Here is a 25,786-nt window from a genome sequence, read left to right as displayed (position 1 = left end):
AGAACGGAATGTTCTCTTCCGTGAAATCAGAATGAACTCATGCGCCATAGCAGTTCTAAATGGGCCACTTTAATAGGGTCCAGATGTGATGTCATCTCTCAGAGCAGTCATCCGTCGTTTTGCTATCACCTACTGATGCTGTATATCCTCTTTCAGTGCAGTACATCTCTCAAGAAAACTGGGGGTGTCGAAAGAAGTGGACGTTTTGAAAGGAACCATAGAAGGATAATTGGGGATTTCAAAAGGAACCACATAAGGAGAAGTAGGGATTTCGAAAGGAGTCTTTTAACACTAGAAGTGCTTGAATTTAATAGGGTCCAGCTGCGATGTCATCTCTTAGAGCAGTCATCTCTCAGGGTCTCTATGCTTCCACCTACTGATATGTCATCTCTCAGTGCAGTGCATCTCTCAGGAGAAGTGTCTTGTCGAAAGGAGTCAACAGCATACTCCCGGATACCCTAGACCCACTCCAATTCGCATACCGCCCCAACAGATCCACAGATGACGCAATCTCAATCGCACTCCACACTGCCCTTTCCCACCTGGACAAAAGGAACACCTATGTGAGAATGCTGTTAATTGAGTACAGCTCAGCGTTCAACACCATAGTATCCTCAAAGCTCATTACTAAGTCAAGGACCCTGGGACTAAACACCTCCCTCTGCAACTGGATCCTGGACTTCCTGACAGGCCGCCCCCAGGTGGTAAGGGTAGGCAACAACATGTCTGCCATGCTGATCCTCAACACTGGAGCTCCACAGGGGTGCGTGCTCAGTCCCCTCCTGTACTCCCTGTTCACCCACGACTGCATGGCCAGACACGACTCCAACACCATCATTAAGTTTACAGACGACACAACAGTGGCCTGATCACAGACAACGACGAGACAGCCTATAGGGAGGAGGTCAGAGACCTAGCCGTGTGGTGCCAGAATAACAACCTATTCCTCAAAGTAGCCAAGACTAAGGAGGTGATTGTGGACTACAGGAAAAGGAGGACCGAGCACGCCCCCATTCTCATCGATGGGGCTGTTGTGGAGCAGGTTGAGAGCTTCAAGTTCCTCGGTGTCCACATCAACATCAAACTAGAATGGTCCAAACACACCAAGACAGTCGTGAAGAGGGCACAAAAAAGCCTATTCCCCCTAAGGGAAACTAAAAAGATTTGGCATGGGTCCTGAGATCCTCAAAAGGTTCTACAGCTGCATCATCGAGAGCATCCTGACTGGTTGCATCACTGCTCGGCCTCTGACCGCAAGGCACTACAGAGGGTAGTGCGTACGGCCCAGTACAACACTGGGGCTAAGCTGCCTGCCATCCAGGACCTCTACACCAGGCGGTGTCAGAGGGAGGCCCTAAAAATTGTCAAAGACCCCAGCCACCCCAGTTATAGACTGTTCTCTCTACTACTGCATGGCAAGCGGTACCGGAGGGCCAAGTCTAGGACAAAAAGGCTTCTCAACAGTTTTTAACCCCAAGCCATAAGACTCCTGAACAGGTAATCAAATGGCTACCCAGACTATTTGCATTTTGTGCCCCCCCAACCCCCCAACCCTCTTTTTACGCTGCTGCTACTCTCTGTTTATCATATATGCATAGTCACTTTAACTATACATTCATGTATATACTACCTCAATTGGGCCGACCAACCAGTGCTCCCGCACATTGGCTAACTGGGCTATCTGCATTGTGTCCCGCCACCCACCACCCTCCAACCCCTCTTTTACGCTACTGCTACTCTCTGTTCATCACATATGCATAGTCACTTTAACCATATCTACATGTACATACTACCTCAATCAGCCTGACTAACCGGTGTCTGTATGTAGCCTCGCTACTATTATAGTCTCGCTACTGTATATAGCCTGTCTTTTTACTGTTGTTTTATTTCTTTACTTACATATTGTTCACCTAACACCTTTTTTGCACTATTGGTTAGAGCTTGTAAGTAAGCATTTCACTGTAAGGTTGTATTCGGCGCACGTGACAAATAAACGTTGATTTGATTTGAATTCCATAACTACTAGAACCGCCATGACTTGATATTTAAGTTATTATTATTTCAAATATTCAATAATAAATAATACATTGTAAAATTAATGCATTTTTTACAAGTTAAGGTAGCTAACGTTAGCTAGCATTTATGAAAAACGTAACGTTACATACATGCAGTGATGGAAAAAGTAACCAATTGTAATACTTTTACATTTTACATTTACGTCATTTAGCAGACGCTCTTATCCAGAGCGACTTACAAATTGGTGCATTCACCTTATTATACTTGAGTAAAAGTAAAGGTACCTTAATAGAAAATGAAAATGAGTAAAGTAAAAGTAAAAGTCACCCATTAAAGTTCTACTCAAGTAAAAATCTTTGGTTTAAAATATACTTAAGTATCAAAAGTAAAAGTAAAATTATAATCATTTACAATCCTTACACTCACATTCCTTATTAGGCAAACCAGGGGCACCATTTTCTTGTTTTTTAAAAATTTAAGGATAGCCAGGGGCACACTCCAACATTCAGACATAATTTACATTAATTAATTTACATTAATTTGCTAGATCAGAGGCAGTAGGGATGACCAGGGATATTCTGTTGATAAGTGCATGAATTGGACCATTTTCCTGTCCTGCTAAGCATTCAAAATATAACGAGTACTTTTGGGTTTTAAGGAAAATGTATGGAGTAAAAAGTTCTATATTTTCTTAAGGAATGTAGTGAAGTAAATGTAAAAGTTGTCAAAATATAAATAGTAAAGTAAAGTAGAGATACCCCCAAAAACGACTTATGTGGTAGTTTAAAGTATTTTTACTTAAGTACTTTACACCACTGCATACATGGCTACCGGTAGGTAACGTTCAAAGACACAGCTCACAGTGAGTGAATAGACATATTTTTTTGTATAACTGAAATTTCTGATGTCCGATTACCCAAACGACGTCTTGAGTGGCAACTTTTGAAAACCCCACTTCTCCTTATAAATCAAATCAAATTGTATTTGTCACATGCGCCAAATACAACAGCTTACAGTGAAATGCTTGCTTGCATGCTCTTAAACAACAATGCAGTTTTAAGAAAATACCTAAAAAAGTAGGAGATAAGAATAACAAATAATTAAAGAGCAGCAGTGAATAACAACAGCGGGGCTATATACAGGGGGTACCGGTACACGTGTGTGTTAATGTGCTGGGGGCACCGGTGTCGAGGTAATTATGTACATGCAGGTAGAGTTTGTAAAGTAGCTATGCATAGATAATAACAGAGAGTAGCAGCAGCGTGGGGGGGGGGGGGGGGGTAGCCATTTGATTAGCAAATAGTCGGGGTAGCCATTTGATTAGCTGTTCAGGAGTCTTATGGTTTGGGGGTAGAAGCTGTTTAGAAGCCTCTTGGACCTAGACTTGGTGCTCCGGTACCGCTTGCCGTGCAGTAGCAGAGAGAACAGTCTATGACTAGGTTGGCTGGAGTCTTCAACAGACCTCAACATAGAGGTCCTGGATGGCAGGAAGCTTGGCCTCGGTGATGTACTGGGCCGTACGCACTACCCTCTGTAGTGCCTTGCGGTCAGAGGCCGAGCAGTTGCCATACCAGGCAGTGATGCAAGCTCTGTCCTTTTCCTGTAGTCCACACTCATCTCCTTTGTCTTGATCACATTGAGTCAGAGGTTGTTGTCCTTGCACCACGCGTTCAGGTCTCTGACCTCCTTATAAGCTGTCTCATCATTGTCGGTGATCAGGCCTACCACTGTTGTGTCATCAGCAAACTTAATGATGGTGTTGGTGTCGTGCTAGGCTGTGCAGTCATGAGTGAACAGGGAGTACAGGAGGGGACTGAGCACGCACCCCTGAGGGGCCCCCGTGTTGAAGATCAGCGTGGCGGATGTGAGTAAGGGTGGGGGCGTCCCGTCAGGAAGTCCAGGATCCAGATGCAGAGGGAGGTGTTTAGTCCCAGGGTCTTTAGCTTAGTGATGAGCTTTGAGGGCACTATGGTGTTGAACGCTGAGCTGTAGTCAATGGATAGCATTCTCACATAGGTGTTCCTTTTGTCCAGGTGGGAAAGGGCAGTGTGGAGTGCAATAGAGATTGCATCATCTGTGGATCTGTTGGGGCAGTATGGAAATTGGAGTGGGGTCTAGGTTTGCTGGGATAATGGTGTTCATGTGAGCCATGACCAGCCTTTCAAAGCATTTCATGGTTACAGACGTGAGTGCTACGGGTCGGTAGTCATTTAGGCAGGTAGCCTTAGTGTTCTTGGGAACAGGGACTATGGTGGTCTGCTTGAAACATGTTGGTATGATATGGTTCCTTTCAGTGGCGACCCGTCATTCCACCTGTTTTGAGCCCCACATTTTTAGCATGTTATTTTGGCATTAATAAGTGTCACATATCAGTTTCCAATCAATGTATATCAGTGAGCTAATAAAGCCGTGTACAAACATGGTCTCTTTTTTGTTTTCTTGAGTAAGGCAGCTCCAAAATGCAGGTGTTTCAGCCTAGCTCAGTGCTTTCTATGGTGTTGGGCCAGCCAACAGAAAATATGAGTGTTGCGCCGTGATTGGCTCAGTGTTCTCTCATTCATGGGGACGCTACGTCACCGCAGTCTTTAGTAAGGGTGCGGTGACGTAGCGCACCCTTACTAATCTGGGGGCGGCCCGTCAGTTTAGTAAGGTTGCGCTACGTCACCGCACCTTTGGATCCTGCCATATAGTTACATTAGAAGTGCCCTTCCAAAGAAGGCTCAAGGTCATTGGCCACAGATAGAATTACGTCAAATCATGTTATATGCACAATTGCTTTGATTGGACAGACCATGTCAACATCTTACTTTAAAAATCTTAGCTAGCAGTCATCATCATGAATCATGTTGACAATCTACTGGAAAATCCTTTTTAATCCTTGTCATATGAAGAGAAATAATGAATAGAAATTATAAATAAAACGTATCGGACATAAACATTACACAACATGTTGGAAATCGCAAATTCAACAATGAGTGGTTTGGAAGGAATCGGTGACAGTGGCTAACTGCAAGCATTGCAACTGGGAAGTCGAGAATAAATTAGCTCAAACTGGGAAAATATGGCTTCTCTCTTTCATTGATGACAAAATTTGCCCACGAAGGACCGCCGTGCCACCTTCCTGTTCAAGTGAGCACATCACAACAAGGTGAGTCCAAAAATGTCTTATATGCTGCTGCATATGTCACGCACACAAAATGTAGGGTCACATTTGTGTTTATGTATTATTTCTTTGAACTGGGGAAGAATGATTTTACTGAAATGTCAGTCCTCCAAGGTTTCGCCATTGCGAGGCATTATTCTACTGTTGGCCAGTAGGGGGCAGTGAGACGTGTTTCCTTCGCACTGGGACTATATGCGATCCTGCACCTATGTGTTCTCTTAATTGAGAGAACCTTTGAAAGAGAAGCCACATCCCCCTGTTTCATAACTTATCTTGTGTTACAGGTCAGTAAAGTGCAAAAATACACTGAATACCACAATATTGTTTCGTAACTTGCCTGTTGAAGTGAATGTAATGGTTTTGAACAACGTAGTAATTGTATGACTTCGTACTAGACAGAAAATGCATGTCAAGTGTAAAATGAAATGATGGCGGTGCATTCCTTTGATGAAAAACAAATCAAATTGTTAACTCCTCAACATTTTGTTGTTGTTGAAAAAGACACTCCTGATAATATCCTAAGGGTTTAGAGAATTTAATGTTGTAACTGTGATGTTTAAGAACTTTGTAAATGTTCAACTGTAAATGTTAGAAAAGCTGATAGCTTAGAGCTAGCTCCGGTTAGCTTTTGGCTGGCTCCGGTTAGCTTTTGGCTGGCTCCGGTTAGCTTTTGGCTGGCTCCGGTTAGCTTTTTGGCTGGCTCCGGTTAGCTTTTGGCTGGCTCCGGTTAGCTTTTTGGCTGGCTCCGGTTAGCTGTTTGCTGGCTCCGGTTAGCTGTTTGCTAGCTCCGGTCAGTTGGTTGCTAGCTTCGGTTAGCATTATGCTAGCTTGTTCAGTAATTTTCCAATACTTAGCATAAATGTCAGTTGGAATAGTCTTGTCTTTCTATTAGCCCTTCTTACACTGGGTGAATTTTGAGCATGGGTATAAAGTAACTTCTAATGAGCTATACCAGTCTTTAAAGGCTTTCATGTTTTAGAGTCTCCTATGGGGCTATAGTGGGCAACAGTCAACTACAGGCGAATTAAAGTTAAGAGTAAATGTGTTTGGGATATAAATGTAAAGAATTTGAGGAAATTAATTTGATTGGAATTTAATATTTTTGATGTGTAAATTGATGTATGTTTGATATGTGTATGAACTAATATGTCAGGGATTTATGAGACAGATTATTAAATACACATTAAAGAAAACAAAAGAAAATGTTGAAATACAATGAAAAGACAGAAAAATACTATTTGCACTAGAGAGAATGTTGAATAAAATAATTGAGAACCTTTGAAAGAGAAGCCACGTTCTCCTGTTTCATCATTTATCCTGTGTTACAGGAACTATTATCTGATGCACCAGTCCCAAAACTGGGACCTGTAACACATAAATTATGTAATATGCCAGGGGGATATGTTTACTGTAGCTAAGAAAGTAATACTAAGTGTATGTTGTGTAGTAAGATGTTAGTAGCCTATGTGACTCACCCTAATAATTTGGTCTATTTTCACCTCTTAATTTCGCCTACTGTTCAGACTCGGTGGTGCACATGTAGCCTACAACCTGTTTTTGAAAAATGTAATCATTGAATATTGTAAGAGCTTACATTGTCTGCTTATATGCCCCCTTTATTTATCCTACATTTCTGACTTGGTGTACATGTAGAACACTGTAAGAACAGCACATGTTCTGAATTCTGTCGTTGTACATATCAAAAGTGCTGAACAAATAGTTATATTCCTGACTCTCTGAGGTCATTAAAGATCCCATTGCACTTATCGTAAGAGTAGGGGTGTTAACCCTGGTGTCCTGGCTAAATTCCCAATCTGGCACTCATACCATCACGGCTGTCTAATCATCCCCAGCTTACAATTGGCTCATTCATCCCCCTCCTCTCCCCTGAAACTATTCCCCAGGTCGTTGCTGTAAATGAGAATGTGTTCTCAGTCATCTTACCTGGTAAAATAACGGTAAAATAAAAAAATAAAATAACAATATTGAGTACGTCCGTCCTAGCTTGCTCATTAATGTCTTAATCGAAAATACGGATTACCTCTTATCTGCTTGTCCTCCCCTTATGTCATAGTTTGTACATCTCAATTGTCAGTAGGAACCACATTTGTTTAAGTAAGTCAACCATATCAGCTATGTTTGTTTTTAAAGGCAGTAAATGAGGCTGAAGGAACTATTTTGCTGCCAGACAAGGCTCCGCTGATAGCCAGGTGTACAGTAGCAGTGGTAAGGTGTTGGGACTCTACTGTTGTGACAGATTTATGTAGGCCCTAACAGTTTGTGGACACCGTTTGTCACCGTTATAGTGCAATTAATGTATTGTTTAGTGTTGTGTAGTGGCTTTGCTGGCATGCATCCCACCTATATATTTTTTTGCCCCACCAAGATTTACATGCTAAAGTTGCCACTGGTTCCTTTTGAAACATCCACTCCTTGACATATCAGTAGGTGACAGCATAGAGACCCTGAGTGTAACGCACACGAGGGGAGATAGAGAGCTGGTTTCAAGTGCAGGGCGCAGCAGGGTTTATTGCAAAGGACCACAGGAGGAGGCAGGTAGCTGGGTCCAGGGGCAGGCAGAAGATCCTACACAGGGGGTCCAAAAGGGCAACAGTACAGGCAGGGAAAAGGCTAGTAACGTAGTCTGGGAGATCAGGCAATAGGTAGATAACAGGAAATCCGATAGGCTAAAGTACAGACAGGGAATAGGCAAAAGGCATCGTTAGTGAGGCAGGCAAAAACTGTCACACAGAGGAGGAGTAAATCACAGGGAAACCCAGCGTACCGAAAGACGTGTGTCACAAAACAAACAATACCGCACAGTGATGGAGTGCAAAGAACTGAACTAAATAGTGTGTAATAATGACATACAGATGTGTGAACAGGTGATCAAAATTCAGGTGATTGTGATCTGGAGAGTGAGCTGCGTTCAGGGGATCTAGGTGTTTGAGAGTGTGAGCTGGAAAGTGGGATGTAAAGTGTGTTGCGTTCAGGGGATCTATGTGTTTGAGGGTGTGAGTTGGAAGCAGATGTTACACTGAGGAATGACTGCTCATAGAGATGATGTTGCAGCTGAACCGCTCTCGGCCACTTTCCTCGAAGTTTGGCATATTCTCTTTGTTTTCATATATCCGCAGTCCCAGGTAGCCTACATTCAAAACAACACAATGTCACAAGGGAGTCTAACTTTGAATTATCAATGCCTGTGAATGTGGTCCATTCAGTGAATGTTGTCCTTTCAGAGAACCCGCAGTCAGCATCTATATGAGACTGGCTACTATTGTGATTTTAGGACCAACCGGGTGATAATATGTGGTGACTACTGCAGAGAATTGTGCTCCATTGACTAAACATTGTTTCTCTTTGATGTTAAAGGGATAGTTCACCCAAATTACAAATGACAACAGAGTAAGGAAACCAATATGTAATTTGGGTGAACTATCCCTTTAACAACAAAGTTACAAGTTAGTTATAACATTATTACCTGTGTTCCTGGTAAACACGATACATCCTTTTCATAACACATTGAAAAATAACCTGCAACAGAGACACCATAGTTATGTATTCATTTCTTTATTTAATCATGCATGCCAGACATGATCCTATTCATATTGAAGAATACAGATGTGCATTTGCATCCAAATACTCACTACTGTGAGGTCATTTAAAATCTCTCTCTCTCATATCAATTTTACAATGTATTTCTGTACATAATCAGTGGAAGAACTGCATGCATTAAAGGACACTAAATAAAGTGAGACTGCCGGAAGATAAGTCCCCTCAAGTAAAACTACAATATCAGCATTATTGCAGAAATGTGCTTGGACGCCTCTTTAGCATACGAGTAGCCTACGCTCCAACAGATTGAGGGGAAACGAAAACCTCTTTGAATTATAACCATAATCTATGATTCACAAAACTGTATGATACAGTATAGGAAAATATTGAGAAAATACTGTACATTAGGTTTTGTTGGATCGCATTGGCAAAATTCTCAGTATTAGGCTACTGTCATATCTGTGTCCTCAGACATACAGTACCAGTCAAACGTTTGGACACACCTACTCATTCCAGGTTAAATATGGAATCATGTACAGTAGTAACCAAAAAAGTGTTAAACAAATCAAAATATATTTTATACTTTGGATTCTTCAAAGTAGCCACTCTTTCACTTGATGAAAGCTATGCACACTATTGGCATTCTCTCAACTAGCTTCATGAGGTAATCACCCTTAATGCATTTCAATTAACAGGTGTGCCGTGTTAAAAGTTAATTTGTGGAATTTCTTTCCTTAATGTGTTTGCGCCAATCAGTTGTGTTGTGGCAAGGTAGGGTTGGTATACAGAAGATAACCCTATTTGGTAAAAGACCAAGTCCATTTTTTGGCAAGAACAGCTCAATCACCCGACCTCAAACCAATTGAGATGGTTTGAGATGAGTTGGACCGCAGAGTGAAGGAAAGGCAGCCAACAAATGCTCAGCATATGTTGGAACTCCTTCAAGACTGTTGGAAAAGCATTCCAGGTGAAGCTGGTTGGCTACTTGAAGAATCGAAAATATATTTTGATTTATTTAACACTTTTTTAGTTCCATATGTGTTATTTCATAATTTTGATGTCTTCACTATTATTCTACAATGTAGAAAATAGTAAAAATGTACAAAAAAACCTTGGATGAGTAGGTGTGTCCAAACTTTTGACTGGTACAGTACATATATCTCTCTTTTATTTTATATATTAGTATATTGTACAACAGAGCAAACATTTACAGAGCATTTACACAGGATTTAGAAGTGCTATGGACATGTTTGTCCTTGCATGCCCCTTTCCATAAGGAAAACAAAAATACTTATTTTGTCCCCGTGAGGGCTAAGAGCCCATTCACTGAGGTTAATTAAAGGACCCAGGATCCAAACCAGTGCCTGGACAAAAAGCCAAAGGGGAACCAAACCTTCACCTTATCGCTCTTCTATTGCAATGCAATGTTCCTTCAACGAGTGTGTTCAATGGTGTTGAGACATCTTTTAAACAGTTTGTTCACTTTTTAAAACTTTAGCTTATTTATTTACTTAACATTTTGTAAAAGTGAACTATCCCGTGTATTGTGAGATAAAACCGCACCAACAACTAACAACACGAGAATCCAACATTGTGCAGTTTTTTCTTCTTCATGACTATATGCACCCTGCACCTGAAAGTTGTTGGACGTTCTTACACTAGTTTTGAACAAAAGCCCAAGCTCACCGGCCTATTCTTCACACTTTGTGATTGTTTTAAAGCTCATTGTTGGTTTTAGTTGGTTTTAACTTTGACTCCTGTGTCCACAAAAGGGGCGGGAGGGTTGGGTTTCATGGAACACAACTGAAGAGAGAGGTCATTTTACATTTCCTTACACAAAAAAAATATAGATCTAAGGTCCCATGAGAATTTGGGTTGAATGCATATGCACAGTGATTAGCGGAGGCCTGTCTGCTCAAGAGAGATTGGAATATTCCTTATTTTACAACACATTTCCTCCATCTGCTGAGTGTCACATCTACATCCTTACAAAACAAAGAAGAAGTTTAGGAAATGTGTGAAAATACCTATTCAATAGTATTGGACATTGATAAGGCAAATGAAACATTCAGACCAAGAGTGAAGATACACAGAGAGCAGCCAGTCCCCCCCTTCTCCAAAAAAAAAACTATCAAAAGGCATAGAGTGCCAGTGCCACCTCCTAGGTCTATCTCCTATGTCTATCTCCTAGGTCTATCTCCTAGGTCTATCTCCTAGGTCTATCTCCTAGGTCTATCTCCTAGGTCTATCTCCTAGGTCTATCTCCTAGGTCTATCTCCTAGGTCTATCTCCTAGGTCCATCTCCTAGGTCTTGCACATGTTCTTAGCCATGAAATCAATGTTTTTCTCCAGTGTACGACAAAACGCTGTAACCACTTGAACTGCATTATCCCCACAGTTAAGAAATTCAGGAAAATAATACCATGGGTCCTTAATTGTGTAACTTGATTCGTGAGAAAATGTACAAACAAAATGAATGTGCAGATTTCATGTAGATGTTTTAATTACTGTGAATTTCAAATAGCCACTCCATGCTTGAAAGGCACCCTCAGTTTGGTAATGCTTGTAGCGGAGTATTGCTTTAAAATATCCAACTTACATTCAAAAATATATTTTTCTTTCTCTTTGACAGCTGCTCAATAACATACAATATAAACAAATGATTCAATACTTGAATTGTGATTGTGATGTACAATATAGGAATTAATCACATGATATATTAAGTAAACCATATAATACATCAGTGCTTATAGGTGACACCTTTTATACATGTTAAAAGCTTGTAATAATTCAATACTTTAAATTTGACAAAATAGCACTGAGAAGGTATAAATAGTCAGTTCGTATTTCAAACAGCCATTCAATTATGGCTGTTTGAAATTCAATTATTCATTGTAAGCAAAAAAATAGGTCAATATAAGCAATCAAAACAATTGCAATGTAATTCAATTAAAGTGATATAATATTGATCAAATATAAAACACAAACATATCTTATTTTTTGAGAACCTGTGATGTAAATGTTACTCATCTAGTTCCATCATTACAAACATGTTGAAACAGGTATTCCACACCAGTCAGATATTATGAGTTTAAATAAATTAAGGGATTTGAAAAACACTGGTTCTCTGCCATTGCTTTTTTACATTAACTTGAAAGGTGTCTCTACCTCTCATAAAATGCATACGATTCATAGAGCTGACTCTTTTGCAAATGTTTCAAATATCTCCATCCTGTGAAATTCAGTTACCAAACGATTCTCTTCTAGCCTACTCTTACATACAGTATTCTGAAGTTCTACAAATTTTGCAGACAATTTTCTGCCGGTTTCAGTTAACCATTCTAGGTGATTACATTGGTCAGTCTGATGCTTCAATTTGAATATAATAAATCATGAATGACTGCAAAAAAAGTAAGAAGGACGGATCCAATGATAGTTCATAGGCCAGTGTCTGTCTAGCTTTCCAGCCTTCTCATCTTGAAGCTCACTATTCAAACCGAACAGGAGATTAAAATGTCTGGCTACTTGAGACTGGTGTCAGACCCAAGCAACAGAATGCTGCTGCCACAGAATTGAAAGGAACGGGTACTATTACCTGTCATGTTTGATGTTTGGCTGCTAAAAAGGCTATTTTACTCGTTTTGATTTTGAAGTGTTGCAATTTCATAATGGGCATACTGCTTAGGATGACGGAGTCTCCAAATAGGGTCACAGCTCCCTCTTGTGTCCAGTTCTGAGTTTTTCACTGAGAAAAGGCGATCTAAGGGAAATACTTATAACATTGGAATGATGCTGGTGCTATCAAACAATCTGTTACATTAGAGGAATTGTTTTGGCTTTCCTTCACCCATTCCATTCACCTTGAAGGCATTAGAGTGCATGTATGATTATGTGTGTGTGCGTGTTTACTCCTCTACACTGTAGGTCACAGTGACAATAAGCCCACGTGACTGGGGATTGGGCAACGCAAGTAAATAGATAGACACTTACGATGAGTCTACATTTAACTAAATATTCCATCTTCCTTGTTACTGAGGCCATGTAGGTAATATATTTTAGTACCCTGGAACTCTGTTGGGTCAATGCTACCTGACTGCCAGTGTGCATGGATTTTAAATCAGGGACATGCATTATTCATAATAGAGCCCTGTTATATCCAGAAATTCAACCTGCATCACCAGTTTGGGGTGGCAGGTAGCCTAGTGGTTAGAGCGTTGGGCCAGTAACCGAAGGTTTGCTGGATTGAATCCCAGAGCTGACAAGGTAAAAAGCTGTTGTTCTGCCCCGAACAAGGCAGTTAACCCACTGTTGCCCGGTAGGCTGTCATTGTAAATAAGAATTTGTTCTTAACTGACTTGCCTAGTTAAATAAAGGTTCAATAAAAAATAAAAAAAATGTTTGACTGGTCTCTGTGTGTTCTACTACAGTCCTTACTGCTGTAATCTAGTTCACCTGACCCTTCCCCCTAATGTTCAGATGGTCTGGTGGACCAAAGCTTCAAACATGGCCTTCATTAACCTAGAAAGATCAGGAAAAAGTCCTGACCCATAGCCATTGGCTTTATTTGTAATCAATCACCTCCCTTCGAACACCTCAGCTCTCCACAATTTTTTTTTATTCGGAGCCACGACAATTTTTCAATACCACATAGGCCAGATTTGAGTTGTTGGCGTTTCAGGCTTATATGCGATACGTAAAATTACCCTGGGGACTAGGTTACTACTGCTGCTACTGTTGTAGCATGCAGTTACAGTAGCATGCAGTGCTATGTCAGTAGTGGAAGCACAAAAGTAAAGAGTCATATCCATGGGTATGGGCAGTAAGAGCAAAGAGAAAATAAGGAGAACCTGAGGAAATTTGGCAATACTGACCTATAGTCATATATTGTCAGGTGGCCAAGTTGATCATTTTCTAAAGACTCTGACTAACCTGTTATTAGTAGACATTTTTTTCTATACTTGTGTGGACTAGACTAGTGTTCTGTGACATGTGATGCATTAGTGTGTTGACTTGACAAAAAAATGGTAGACAGACACGGTACATAGCCTCCATTACTAAACACGCAATGAGAGTCAGCTTGAGGAGGAGGTAAGAACTACCCTAGCTTCATAGCACTTTGTTTAAGACTGGTAGGTTCCCTCCCCATGGACCTTGCTTTCCCCCCAGCCAGCCCTATGGTCTTGTATAACAGAATGTGCCCTGTCCCATTCCTGTTCCCTTCATAATTGTCACGTGTAGTTGTGTCTGCTGTTGAAGCTGCGGAATGCAGAGGGGGTGGTCAGCTTCCTCTTGGAGAGGCTGTCTGTCTTGGCGTCAGGCCGCGCCCCAGACTTGCTCCTCAGGAAGGGGTTCCTGGGTTCCCCCAGCACCCCATGGTCTGTACCCCTCTCCATCCTCTCACTGACCGACAGGCTTTTTCTGTGGGGAGGAGGGGCCAAGGATGGGTGGGAGGAGTCGTCTGAGGAGCAGCTGTTGGCTCGTTCCAGCCTGGAGAAGGGCGAGCAGAAGGGGGTCCCACTCACCCCTCCTAAGCCACCCCCCATGCGACGGGGCTCGGGGGCGGGGGCCATGTCCTCTAGGTCTTCAGGCTCTGACTCTGTGTGGCTGAGCTCAGCCTCGCGCTCTGGGTGAGAGGAGCTCATTTCAGGGGGCTTGTCAAAGGGGAATGAGGTGGAGCCTCCGGGGGAGTTGCAACAGTCGTCGGTGGAGTAAGGGGCAGAGACACACCTGGTGTCTATGCAGTCAGTGATGCTGGTGTACTCAGCCGCTTTGACCTGAACCCCTGCCCCTAGGCCTCCATAGCAGCCTCGCGGTGTGAACATGAGGCTGTGAGACTTGACCAGCTGAGGCTCTTCCAGGTAGCCCCCGCCGCCAGTGGACAGGTAGCGGCTGCTTTTGGAGCGCTCCAGCAGGCCCGCTGATGCTGGAGGAGAGGGGTCCAGTTCCCAGAGCGGCACGGTGTTATCTGGGAGCAGGTTGGCGGAGCATAGTGACAGGTCTGCAGCCATGCTGTCCTCGAACACGGCCCCACCCTCAGAGTGTCTGTCGCCCAACCCGCTGCCTCCACCATAGTCCCTCCCGCTCGACAGCACCGCCTCCATAATCTCGGAGTGGAGCGAGGAGTCGGGCCGGAGGGGAGGGGCCATCCTCAGTGGGTCGAAGAAGACCTTGGCTGGCCCCTCCTCCTCGGATGCCGACACAAAGATGTCGACGCAGGAAGAGGGGCGGTGCTGCTGGGAGACGGACAGCGTGGCCAGTGGGAGGGGCTTAGACTCCTTGGGGGCAGTGCACAAGGCCACCGACTGTGAACTATTGGCTCGTTGCAGGCTGAAGGAGCGCTCCTTGAAACGGTGAGCCTGGTCGGCCCCAGCTCGCTCGCGACCTCCGCCCACGTAGAAAGAGTGGCTGCGTGTGCGCATGGCCAGACTGGTGGGGGAGGGCGGCGATATGGAGCCCTCTGCACCCTCATTGAGCCGGTAGGAGTTCCCCTCTTGGCTGTTGAAGCTGCTCTGGCGCAAAAAGTATGCTGCATCTGGGCATTCACCCTGACGCAGCACGTAGGCCGAGTCTGTGCAGTCAGAGGAGGTGCGAGAGCGGGCCTTGTTGACCTCGCCCCGCTCCACTCCCGTGACTCGCTCCAGAGCCACAGCGATCCGACCAATCAGCTCCTCCATCTGGGCCAGACGGATGTCCACGGTCTGTAGAGATGCCTTCATGAAATGTTCTCTCTCATTCACCTCCTCCAGACGCATAGCCATGTTCTCCACTCTGCAAGACAGAGAAGAGAGAGAGAAAGAGAGAAGAGAGAAGAGAGAAAGGGGAGAGAGAGGGGAGGGGAAGGAAGAGACAAGGGAGGTGGAGAGAGAGGAGGGGGAGGGAGAGAGAGGAGGGGAGGAGAGAGAAAGAGAGAGAGAGAGAGAGAGGAGTGGGTGGGTGGGTGGGTGGGAGGGAGAAAGAGAGGAGGGGGAAGGAGGAGAAAAAGAAGGGGGGAGAGAGAGAGGAGGGGGGAAGGGGGGAGTGAGAGAGAGAGAGGAGGGGAGGGAGCGAGAGAAGAGAGAGGAAGAGAGAGAGGAGGGGGTGAAAGTGATTATATTGTCCATGACTGGAAATAATGGCAGCAAAGTAAGAGCCTACATCATGTGATGTACTTAAAGAAGAAGTTATTTTTTTTAGAACCAAATAAAAATGTTTGAAAAAAAGGTTTTTGAGAAACTTACCCCAACCAGCAAATCACTTCCTCATCCTCGTTGTGTAGTATGGGGGACGCAAAAAAAACATGAACAAAGGCTCCAAATACACCCAAATACATAATTTTAGAAACGGCAAAGCTCTCAGTACACTGATGCAAGTCTTTAGATTTTGTACTCATGAAATTGTGTCGTTCCAAACTTTATCCGCAACATTATATTACATTTTTTTGCAACTCGAACAATACCTCGTCGTCCATTCTACAGGTAACTGCGAAAATAAAGGAAACACTTGAATAAATTAGGGACACAAAGTATACTGAAAGCATGCAGAGCTTCCACACAGGAAGTTCCAGACACTTGTAGAATCTGTGCCAAGGCGCATTGAAGCTTTTCTGGCGGCTCGTGGTGGCCCAACACCCTATTAAGACACTTTATGTTGGTGTTTCCTTAATTTTGGCAGTTACCTGTAGCAGCAGGCTACACAGAGAATGAAACAGATGGATAGCGGAAACGACTCAAGTTGCACAAAACTGAATATTAAATTGTGGATAAAGTTCGTAATGACACAATTTTATGTATACAACATCTAAAGACCTGCATCACTATACTGAGAGTTTCTAAAAGGACCTATTTGGGTGTTTTTGGAGCCTTTGTTCATGTTTTTTTTCGGGGCCCCCATACTATGAGGATGAGGAAGTGATTTGCTGACAAAAAGGAAGAGCCTACATCATGTGTTGTACTTAAGCATGACAGGATTGTGTTTGCTCATGTCCAACCTCTCTGACGTCACTCGGATCCTCTCGTCATTTGAGGAGTTGAAGCGGTCATCTTTCTCACGGAAGTACTCCTCAATGCACTGCTCCTCAAAGTCATGAACTTTCTTCAGCTCGTCTTCAGTGATGAAGAGCTCTGTGATGGAAGGATGATGAAAAGCAACATGGAAGGATTAGCGGAAACAAGGAAGGATGGATCAATCTATAGCTAGAGGACTCCTGCATTCTCAAGGAGTGATAAGTATCATTTTTGTCTTAATCTGTTGTTGTCTAGTACTGGCTTTTTGCTAGCTACCCAACTAACAATTCTAGGAAGAGATCATATTTTAATAATGTTACTCGTAATGTTCCCCTAAAGTCTGAGTGTCCAGTTTTCCATTAGTTAGGGGAACATTCTATCTATGTTAGCAAACAACTTTTTAGCATGTTTTGGCATAAGAATTAGGAGAATTTTCCATCAACGTACCACCAAACATATACAGAACATGGTTGTCATGTTTTCAGAACGTAAGATATTAATGTCCTAGACACATTTCATGGTAACGTTGCAAGAACGTTCATGTGTCCAGTTTTCTGAATGTTAGGAGACTATTCCATTAACGTCCCACCAACACATACACAGATCATGGTTGCCATGTTCTCTGAACATAAGTTATTAATGTTCCAGACATGTCTCATGGGAATGTTGCAGGAACATTTCTGTGTATCAGCTGTCAGGATGTCGCCTGATTTTCCACGTACTTTTAGTGTTGAAGCATCATCCAGACAGGTGTTTTGGTCAGAGTTCCATTCCTGAGATTTCTTTGACTGGCTTAATTGCTTGCATGAGCCATATAGTGGTAGTGGACAGACTCACAAAAACAAGTGCTTCAAAACGTCCGCACAAGAAACTTTATAGCCATCTCATGTATTTGTTGGCTATACACGCATGTCAATATCAAAACACTTGGCTATTTCCACAATTACGAGCATTAATGTGTATAACTCAAACTGTGTTTACTTCCTGTTTGGCCTTGTCTTGGAACTAATTTCTACGTCACTACTACATCCGTGTAGACCAGCAACCAGCAGCAGCTCCCAGAAAGAGAGTCATAGGGAACTGGTGGTGTAAATGTGAAAATGTTTAGAAAAATGCAAGGCAATTCTGACTGAAATTGAGTGTCTGTGCTGTTCCGATGGGACTTGATAATGTCAATACTTGAAGAACTAAAATTGTCTGGAAAAGACACTGATGATGTCGGTCACAGCACAACAGTCTGTGAACGACCATGCAGATTTCCCAGCCCTTATCAACCCAGGAGTAACGTTTTTCCATGTCCCTAGATCAACTGAAAAAATCTCAGGAATGTAACTTCGACCAAATCAACTGCGTGGATGATGCTTTAACAATTAAAGTAAGTGGAAAATTAGGTCTAGCGTGCAACAAATCCTTTAAGCTAGGGGTTAAGGTTAAAATAAAACTGGGGGACGTCGCTGGAGGCTCCGGACTGGGGGACATCTCAGGAGGCTCCGGACTGGGGGACGTCTCAGGAGGTTCTGGACTGTGGGCCGTCTCAGGAGGTTCCGGACTGTAGGCTGTCGCCGGAAGCTCTGGACTGGGAACTGTCGCCGGAAGCTCTAGACTGGGAAGGCGCACTGGAGGCCTGATGTGTGAGGCTGGCACAGGTGGCGCCAGACTGGTAACACGCCCCTCAGGGCAAGTGCGAGGAGCAGGCACAGGGCGTACCAGGCTGGATAGACTCACTGGAGGCCGGGTGCGTGGGGCAGGTACAGGATATACTGGGCCGTGGAGGCGCACCGGAGGTCTCGAGTGTAGAGCTGGCACAATCCGTCCTGGCTGGATGCTTACTTTCACCCGGCAAATGCGGGGCGCTGGCACAGGATGCACTGGGCTGTGAATGCGCACTGGCGACACAGTGCGCGGAGCCGGTGCAGGATATCCTGGACCGGGGAGGCGTACTGGAGACCAGGCGCGCTGAGCTGGCACCACCCTTCCTGGCTGAATGCTCACTCTAGCCCGGCAAATGTGGGGAGCTGGCAACGAGCGCACCGGGCTGTGAATGCGCACTGGAGATACAGTGCGCATCACCGCATAACACGGTGCTCGACTGGTCACATGCTCCCCACGGTAAGCACGGGCAGTTGGCTCAGGTCTGAACCCTGACTCTGCCAATCTCCCCATGTGCCCCCCCAAAAAAATGTTTGGGGGGCTGCCTCGTGCTTGCCTTGATGGTATAACGCCTCGTAATATTGCCGTTCTGCTCTCGCTGCTTCAATCTCCTCCTTTGGACGGCGATGCTCCCCGGGCCTTGTCCAGGGTCCTGCCCCATCCAGGATTTCCTCCCAGGTCCAGTCCTCCTGACCACGCTGTTTGGGCCGTTGGTGGTGGGAGATTCTGTCACGTTTGTTGTATGATCAAGGCGCAGCGTGTGTATCGTTCCACATTTTATTACAACTGTGAAACTATGCAAGACATACTAATAAACAAAAACAACAAACCATGACGAAGAGGTGCAACATACACTAACTCAAAATAATCTCCCACAAAACCTAGTGGGAAAAACAACAACTTAAATATGATCCCCAATTAGAGACAACGATGACCAGCTGCCTCTAATTGGAGATCATCCCCAAAAAACAACATAGAAATGCAGAAACTAGAACCACACAACATAGAAAATGTAAACTAGACAAAACCCGTCACGCTCTGACCTACTCTACCATAGAAAATAAAAGCTTTCTATGGTCAGGACGTGACAACGGGATTACGCCCATCCGTCCTCCTTATCCACAACATTTTAGCAAAACCCAAGCCTACTTGATGGTAATAGCGCTCACTGTTGCAACTAACTGCCGATTTTGAAGGCATTTTCTGACATCCTCAGGATAGACGTCCAATTTCAAAGTGTATTATCTCCCTGCTCAGCTGCTGGACATACTGTACGTCCATATAACCTCTCAACAACATTGTGCCATAATGTTACAGTATAATCTTAACCTGTTCACGTTACCAGTAGTGTGCAAACATTTGGTGACACAGAAAGAAAGGAAAATGTTGTGAGTCTTGTAAAATAATCTGTGGTATTGTGTAGGCTATAGCAATGTTTTATTAGTTAGCTAGGGTTTGAAGTGGGTGTATCTAGCTATCATATTTGTATTTGTTCAATGCCTCAATTGATTTCATAAACTATGTTGCATATATGGCTGTACAGATTCCTGGTTCGAATACACTCAAGATGATGAACCGTGAAGATGGGACAAAGTGCATGACAAAGTGACCCAGAGGAAGCCAGCTGTTCTCAACCCCTGCAATGACCGATTCTTCCAAGAGCTCACTGTGCTCAAGAAAGCGAAGGTAACCTGCCTAAATGATTACCGCCCCATAGCACTCACGTCAGTAGCCATGAAGTGCTTTGAAAGGCTGGTCATGACTCACATCAACACCATCATGCCAGAAACCCTAGTCCCAAGAGGGCCAAACAGGACCCTATTAACATCGACAGGACTGGTGGAGCAGGTCGAGAGTTTCAAGTTCCTTGGTGTCCACATCACCAACAAACTATCATGGTCCAAACACGCCAAGACAGTTGTGAAGAGGGCACAACAACACCTTCTCCTCCTCAGGGGAGAGCATCCTGACCAGTTACATCACCGCCTGGTATGGCAACTGCTCGGCATCTGACCTCAAGGTGCTACTGAGGGTAGTGAGTACAGTCCAGTACATCACTGGGGCCAAGCTTCCTGACATCCAAGACCTATCTAAAGCGGCGTCAGAGGAAGGCCCAAGACTGTTCTCTCTGCTACCGCACGGCAAGCGGAACCGGTGCGCCAATTCTAGGACCAAAAGGCTCCTTAACAGCTTTTACCCCCAAGCCATAAGACTGCTGAGCAACTAATCAAATGGCCACCCAGACTATTTACATTGACCCCCCCCCCCTTGTTTTTACACTGCTGCTACTCGCTGTTTATCATCTATGCATAGTCACTTTACAAATTAGCTAGACTAACCTGTACCCTTGCACATTGACTTGTACCCCCCGTATATAGCCTCGTTTGTCACGGCTGTCGTAGGAAGAAGCGGACCAAAGTGCAGTGTGTGTGTCGTTCCACATTTTATTTATACTGTGAAACTATGTAATACATAAATAAACTGAATGACAAAAAACAACAAACCGTGACGCAGAGGTGAAACATTCACAACTCAAAATGATTCTCCCACAAACCCAGGTGGAAAAAAACCCTACTTAAGTATGATCTCCAATTAGAGACAACGAGGACCAGCTGCCTCTAATTGGAGAACATCAAAGACTCCTGGGAGTGCATTCTGACAAAGATCAGCAAAGGTAAGAGAATATTTATAATACTAATTCTGAGTTTAGTTGACCCCAGAACTTGGCGGGTATCTGTATAGCTTGCTTTGATGGCTGAGCTATGTACTCAGAATATTGAAAAATGTGCTTTTCCGTAAAGCTATTTTAAAATCTGACAAAGCGGTTGCATCCAGGAGTAGTCTATCTATAATTCTTTATATAATTGTTATATATTTTGTCAACGTTTATGATGAGTATTTTTGTAAATTGATGTGCACATTCCCCAGATGTTTTGGTGGGAATACATTTTCTGAACATCATGCGCCAATGTAAAATGCTGTTTTTGGATATAAATATGAACTTTATTGAACAAAACATACATGTATTGTGTAACATAATGTCCTAGGAGTGTCATCTGATGAAGATCGTCAAAGGTTAGTGCTTCATTTAGCTGTGTTTTGGGTTTTATTGACACATGTCCTTGCTTGGAAAATGGCTGTGTGATTATTTTTGTCTATGTATTCTCCTAACATAATCTAACGTTTTGCTTTCGCTGTAAAGCCTTTTTGAAATCGGACAATGTGGTTACATCAAGGAGAAGTGTATCTTTAAAATGGTGTAAAATAGTTGTATGTTTGAGAAAGTTGAATTATGACATTTTGTTGTTTTTGAATTTGCCGCCCTGATATTTCACTGGCTAGCGTCCCACGTAGCCCATAGAAGTTAATGAGGTGGAACACACCTCAATTCAAACTGGTGTTAGAAAATAAAACTTGTTAGAAAATAATTTCAAATTGACAAATTGAAATATAGTCTACAGGTGATTAGTGTCTTGGTTTGAGGGGGAAAACGGGTTAACTGTCCTGTTGTGTAACAATCACATTTTGGAACAATGAGCGCATTCTGACATCACGCATATCACAAAACTAACTCTGGGCTACTGTTAGAGATTTTTGGAACTCACATGTGAAAAGGTTAAATACTGTTACTTGTGGGAAGTTGCTATAGACCACCAAGTGGTAATATGTGTGAGGTACTTCATAATGTATGTGATATCAACAGAGAGGTATATTTTCTGGGTGACCCAAATATTGGCTGTAACCAGTGCCTGCCATCTCGTTCAGGTTATCAATCAACCTACCATGGTAGTTACAAACAGCACAGGAATGAAATCATCCACATGTATTGATCACATCTTTACTAATGCTGCAGAAATCTGCTTTAAAGCAGTATCCAAATTCATCAGATATAGTGATCATAATATAGTAGCCATATCTAGGAAAACCAAAGTTCCAAAGGTTGGGCCTAGTATAGTGTATAAGAGGTCATACAATATGTTTTGTAGTGATTCCTACACTATGTTGAAGATGTAAAGAATATTGTCTGGTTTGTCGTGTGTAATGAGGAACAACCAGACTCTGCACTTGACACATTTATGAAATTGCTTATTCAAGTTACTCATAAGCATGAACCCATTAAGAAAATGACTGTAACAACTGTTCATTCCCCGTGGATTGACAAGGAATTTAAATATTGTATGTTTGAGAGGGATGAGGAAAATGGAATGGCAAATAAGTCTGGCTGCACAACCGATTGGCAAACATACTGCAAACTGAGAAATATGAGAATATGAGAAATATGAGAAATATGTAACACTGAATAAAAAGAAGAAACTATACTGTGAAATATAGATAAATTATACAGTATAGCCTTCCCTGTGGCTCAGTTGGTAGAGCATGGTGTTTGCAACGCCAGCATGGTGTGTGCAACGCCAGGGTTGTGGGTTCGATTCCCACGGGGGGCCATTACAATTTTTTTTTTATGAAATGTATGCATTCGCTACTGTAAGTCGCTCTTGATAAGAGCGTCTGCTAAATGTCGTAAATGTAGTGGTAGTAAAAAGCTTTGAGCACCTTAAATACCATGTTGGGCAAAAAGGCAAACTCAGCTCAATCATTCGTTGAATAAGATGGCTCATTAACTACTTTAATGATTTTTTTTCCATTGGCAAGATTAGCAAATTTAGGCATGACCTGCCAGCAACAAACACCAACCCTACACATCCAAGTATAACTGACCAAATTACGAAAGACAAGCATGGTCATACGGGAATTCCATAACGGGACTTTGGAAGAGGTGAAATAATTATTTTGTTCTATGAGCAATGACAAGCCACCTGGGTCTGACAACTTGGATGGAAAATGACTGAGGATAATAGCGGACGATATTGCCATTCTTACTTGCCATATCTTCAATCTAAGCCTACAAGAAAGTGTGTGCCCTCAGGCCTGGAGGGAAGCAAAATTAATTCCACTAAATAGTAAAGCCCCCTTTACTGGCTCAAATAGATGACCAATCAGCCTGTTACCAACCCTTAGTAAACTTTTGTAAAACATCTTTTGAGCAGATTCAATGCTATTTTATTGTAAACAAACAGACTTTCAGCACGCTTATAGGGAAGGTCATTCAACATGCACGGCAGTTACACAAATGAATGATGATTGACTGAGAGAAATTGATGGGAGCTGTTTTGTTAGACTTCAGTGCGGCTTTTGACATTATCAATCATAGTCTGCTACTGGAAAAACGTATGTGTTACAGCTTTATTGTGGATAAAGAGTTACCTGTCTTACAGAACACAGAGGGTGTTCTTTAATGGAAGCCTCTCCAACATAATCCAGGTTAAAATCATTCCCCAGGGCAGCTGTCTATGCACCTTACTTTTCAAAATCTTTACTAATGACCTGCCATTTTGAGTAAAGCCAGTGTGTCTATATACAGTATGCGGATGACTCAACACTATACACGTCAGCTACTACAGCGAGTGAAATCACTGCAACACTTAACAATGAGCTACAGTCAGTTTCAGAATGGGTTTCAAAACTTAAAGCATTGTATTTGGGACAAATCATTCACTAAACCCTAAACCTCAACTAAATCTTGTAATGAATAATGTGGAAATTTAGCAAGTTGAGGAGATTAAACTGCTTGTCGTGACCCTCGATTGGTGAAAGAATGTTGATGCAACAGTAGCTAAGATGGGGAGAAGTCTGTCCATAATAAAGCGTTGCTCTGCCTTAACAACACTATCAACAAGGCAGGTCCTACAGGCCCTAGTTTTGTCGCACCTGGACTACTGTCCAGTCGTGTGGTCAGGTGCCACAAAGAGGGACTTGGGAAAATGGAAATTAGCTCAGAACAGGGCAACATGGCTGGCCCTTAAATGTACACAAAGAGCTAACATTAAAAATATGCATGTCAATCTCTAATGGGTCAAAGTAGAGGAGAGATTGACTTCATCACTACTTGTTTTAATAAGAAATATTGACATGTTGAATGCACCGAGCTGTCTGTTTAAACTACTAGCACACAGCTCGGACACCCATGCATACCCTACAAGACATGCCACCAGAGGTCTCTTTACAATCCCCTAGTCCAGAGCAGACTATGGGAGGAGTACAGTACTACATAGAGCCATGGCTGCATAGAACATCAGGTAACTGATGCAAGCAGTAGAATCTGATTTAAAAAACAGATAAAAATACACCTTATGGAACAGCGCGGACTGTGAAGAGACACACACACAGGCACAGACCCACGCATACACATGCTAACACACACACTCTACACACATGTACACATGGATTTTGTATTGTAGATACAATATTGATTTTGTATTGTAGATACAGTATGTGGTAGTAGAGTAGTGGCCTGAGGGCACAAACTTAATGTGTTGTGAAAAGTGTTATGAAATGTAATGTCATGTAATATTTTAAATTGTATATAACTGCCTTAACTTTGCTAGACCCCAGGAAGAATAGCTGCTACCAAGGTAGCAGCTAATGGGGATCCTTAATAAATAGAAATACCCAGTGGCACGGGTTCTGTTAGTTACTCCCCGAGGCAAGTTCACTATGAAGGTGGGGGTGGTAAACCATTTACCAGTATCGTTACTGCTAGGGAGAGACTGTAACCTATTCGAGTGTTTGTGGCAGAGTAAATCAGAACTCCCCCAAGCCCGTGCCGGTGTGAATAAGCAATGCGAAGCAGTCCCTGGCACTCTCAGAGAAAACACATCCCCAAAAGGCACGCACCCGCCGTGCCCCACTGGCACTACAGGGGGAAGTCTCTTCTTCATCCAGATCGAGTGCTGGGGAGCAAGAAAGGAAGTTCTAGATCATAGGCTCAGGCAGCTGTTTCTCGAAATGACAGAGGACACGTGCCCAGGTCTCTCAATGGAGAACGAAGGAGACTAAGGTTCCGCACGGACCCCAGTGAGAATAGAAAGCCAAGACTTTCATTTACCTGATGAGTTGACAGGACAGTTTGGCACCGCACAGCTGCGGGACCCGGACCAGGTCTCGGCATGTTGCAGAGTGAAGGTGATGGACGGGAAGCGCATGGATGGCATCAATGAGGTAAATCCCCCTTATTACTGCAAAAAGAAGGGCTTACTGTACTGGATGGTTAAGAGAAGGGGCGAAGTGCTAGAGATTTTAATGGTGTCTAAGGCATACAGGGACACAGTACTGTACCTGGCTCTTTCGCATGTGTTGGGAGGCCACTTGGCAGTAGACAAAACTAAAGAGCGCATCATGAGTAGATTCTACTGGCCCTGCTTTAAATGTGACCAGTGCTTAAGGTTGCCCCCAAAGTCCATTACAGAAACCCGCTCATCCCCCTCCCTATCATTGAAATGTCCCTATGAGCAGATAGCAATGGATCTGGTGGGTCCCATTCCCAAATCAGCATGGAGGCACAAATATATACTGGTGG

General features: G+C 43.2%; 1 protein-coding gene across 2 annotated transcripts in view; it reads right to left on the bottom strand.

Annotated features, from left to right (window-relative positions):
- Nucleotides 1-13,357: 13,357 nt before the first annotated feature.
- trpm3 (transient receptor potential cation channel, subfamily M, member 3) overlaps nt 13,358-25,786 on the bottom strand; it is a 242,754-nt gene continuing 230,325 nt past the window's right edge. Inside the window, exons 25-26 of one of the 2 annotated variants that reach the window (XM_029762368.1) lie at nt 16,704-16,836; nt 13,358-15,505 (exon numbers count right to left, since the gene is read on the bottom strand). In XM_029762368.1, the coding sequence (XP_029618228.1) occupies nt 13,966-15,505; nt 16,704-16,836 (1,673 nt within the window). In that variant the 3' untranslated portion in view covers nt 13,358-13,965. The remainder of the gene's footprint in view (nt 15,506-16,703; nt 16,837-25,786) is intronic. The other variant, XM_029762369.1, reaches the window with a different exon arrangement.

Source organism: Salmo trutta, chromosome 9 (genome assembly GCF_901001165.1).
Source record: "Salmo trutta chromosome 9, fSalTru1.1, whole genome shotgun sequence".
NCBI lineage: Eukaryota > Metazoa > Chordata > Actinopteri > Salmoniformes > Salmonidae > Salmo > Salmo trutta.
Note: the sequence above shows the minus strand (reverse complement) of the source record. Positions and strands in the feature narration are given on the sequence as shown.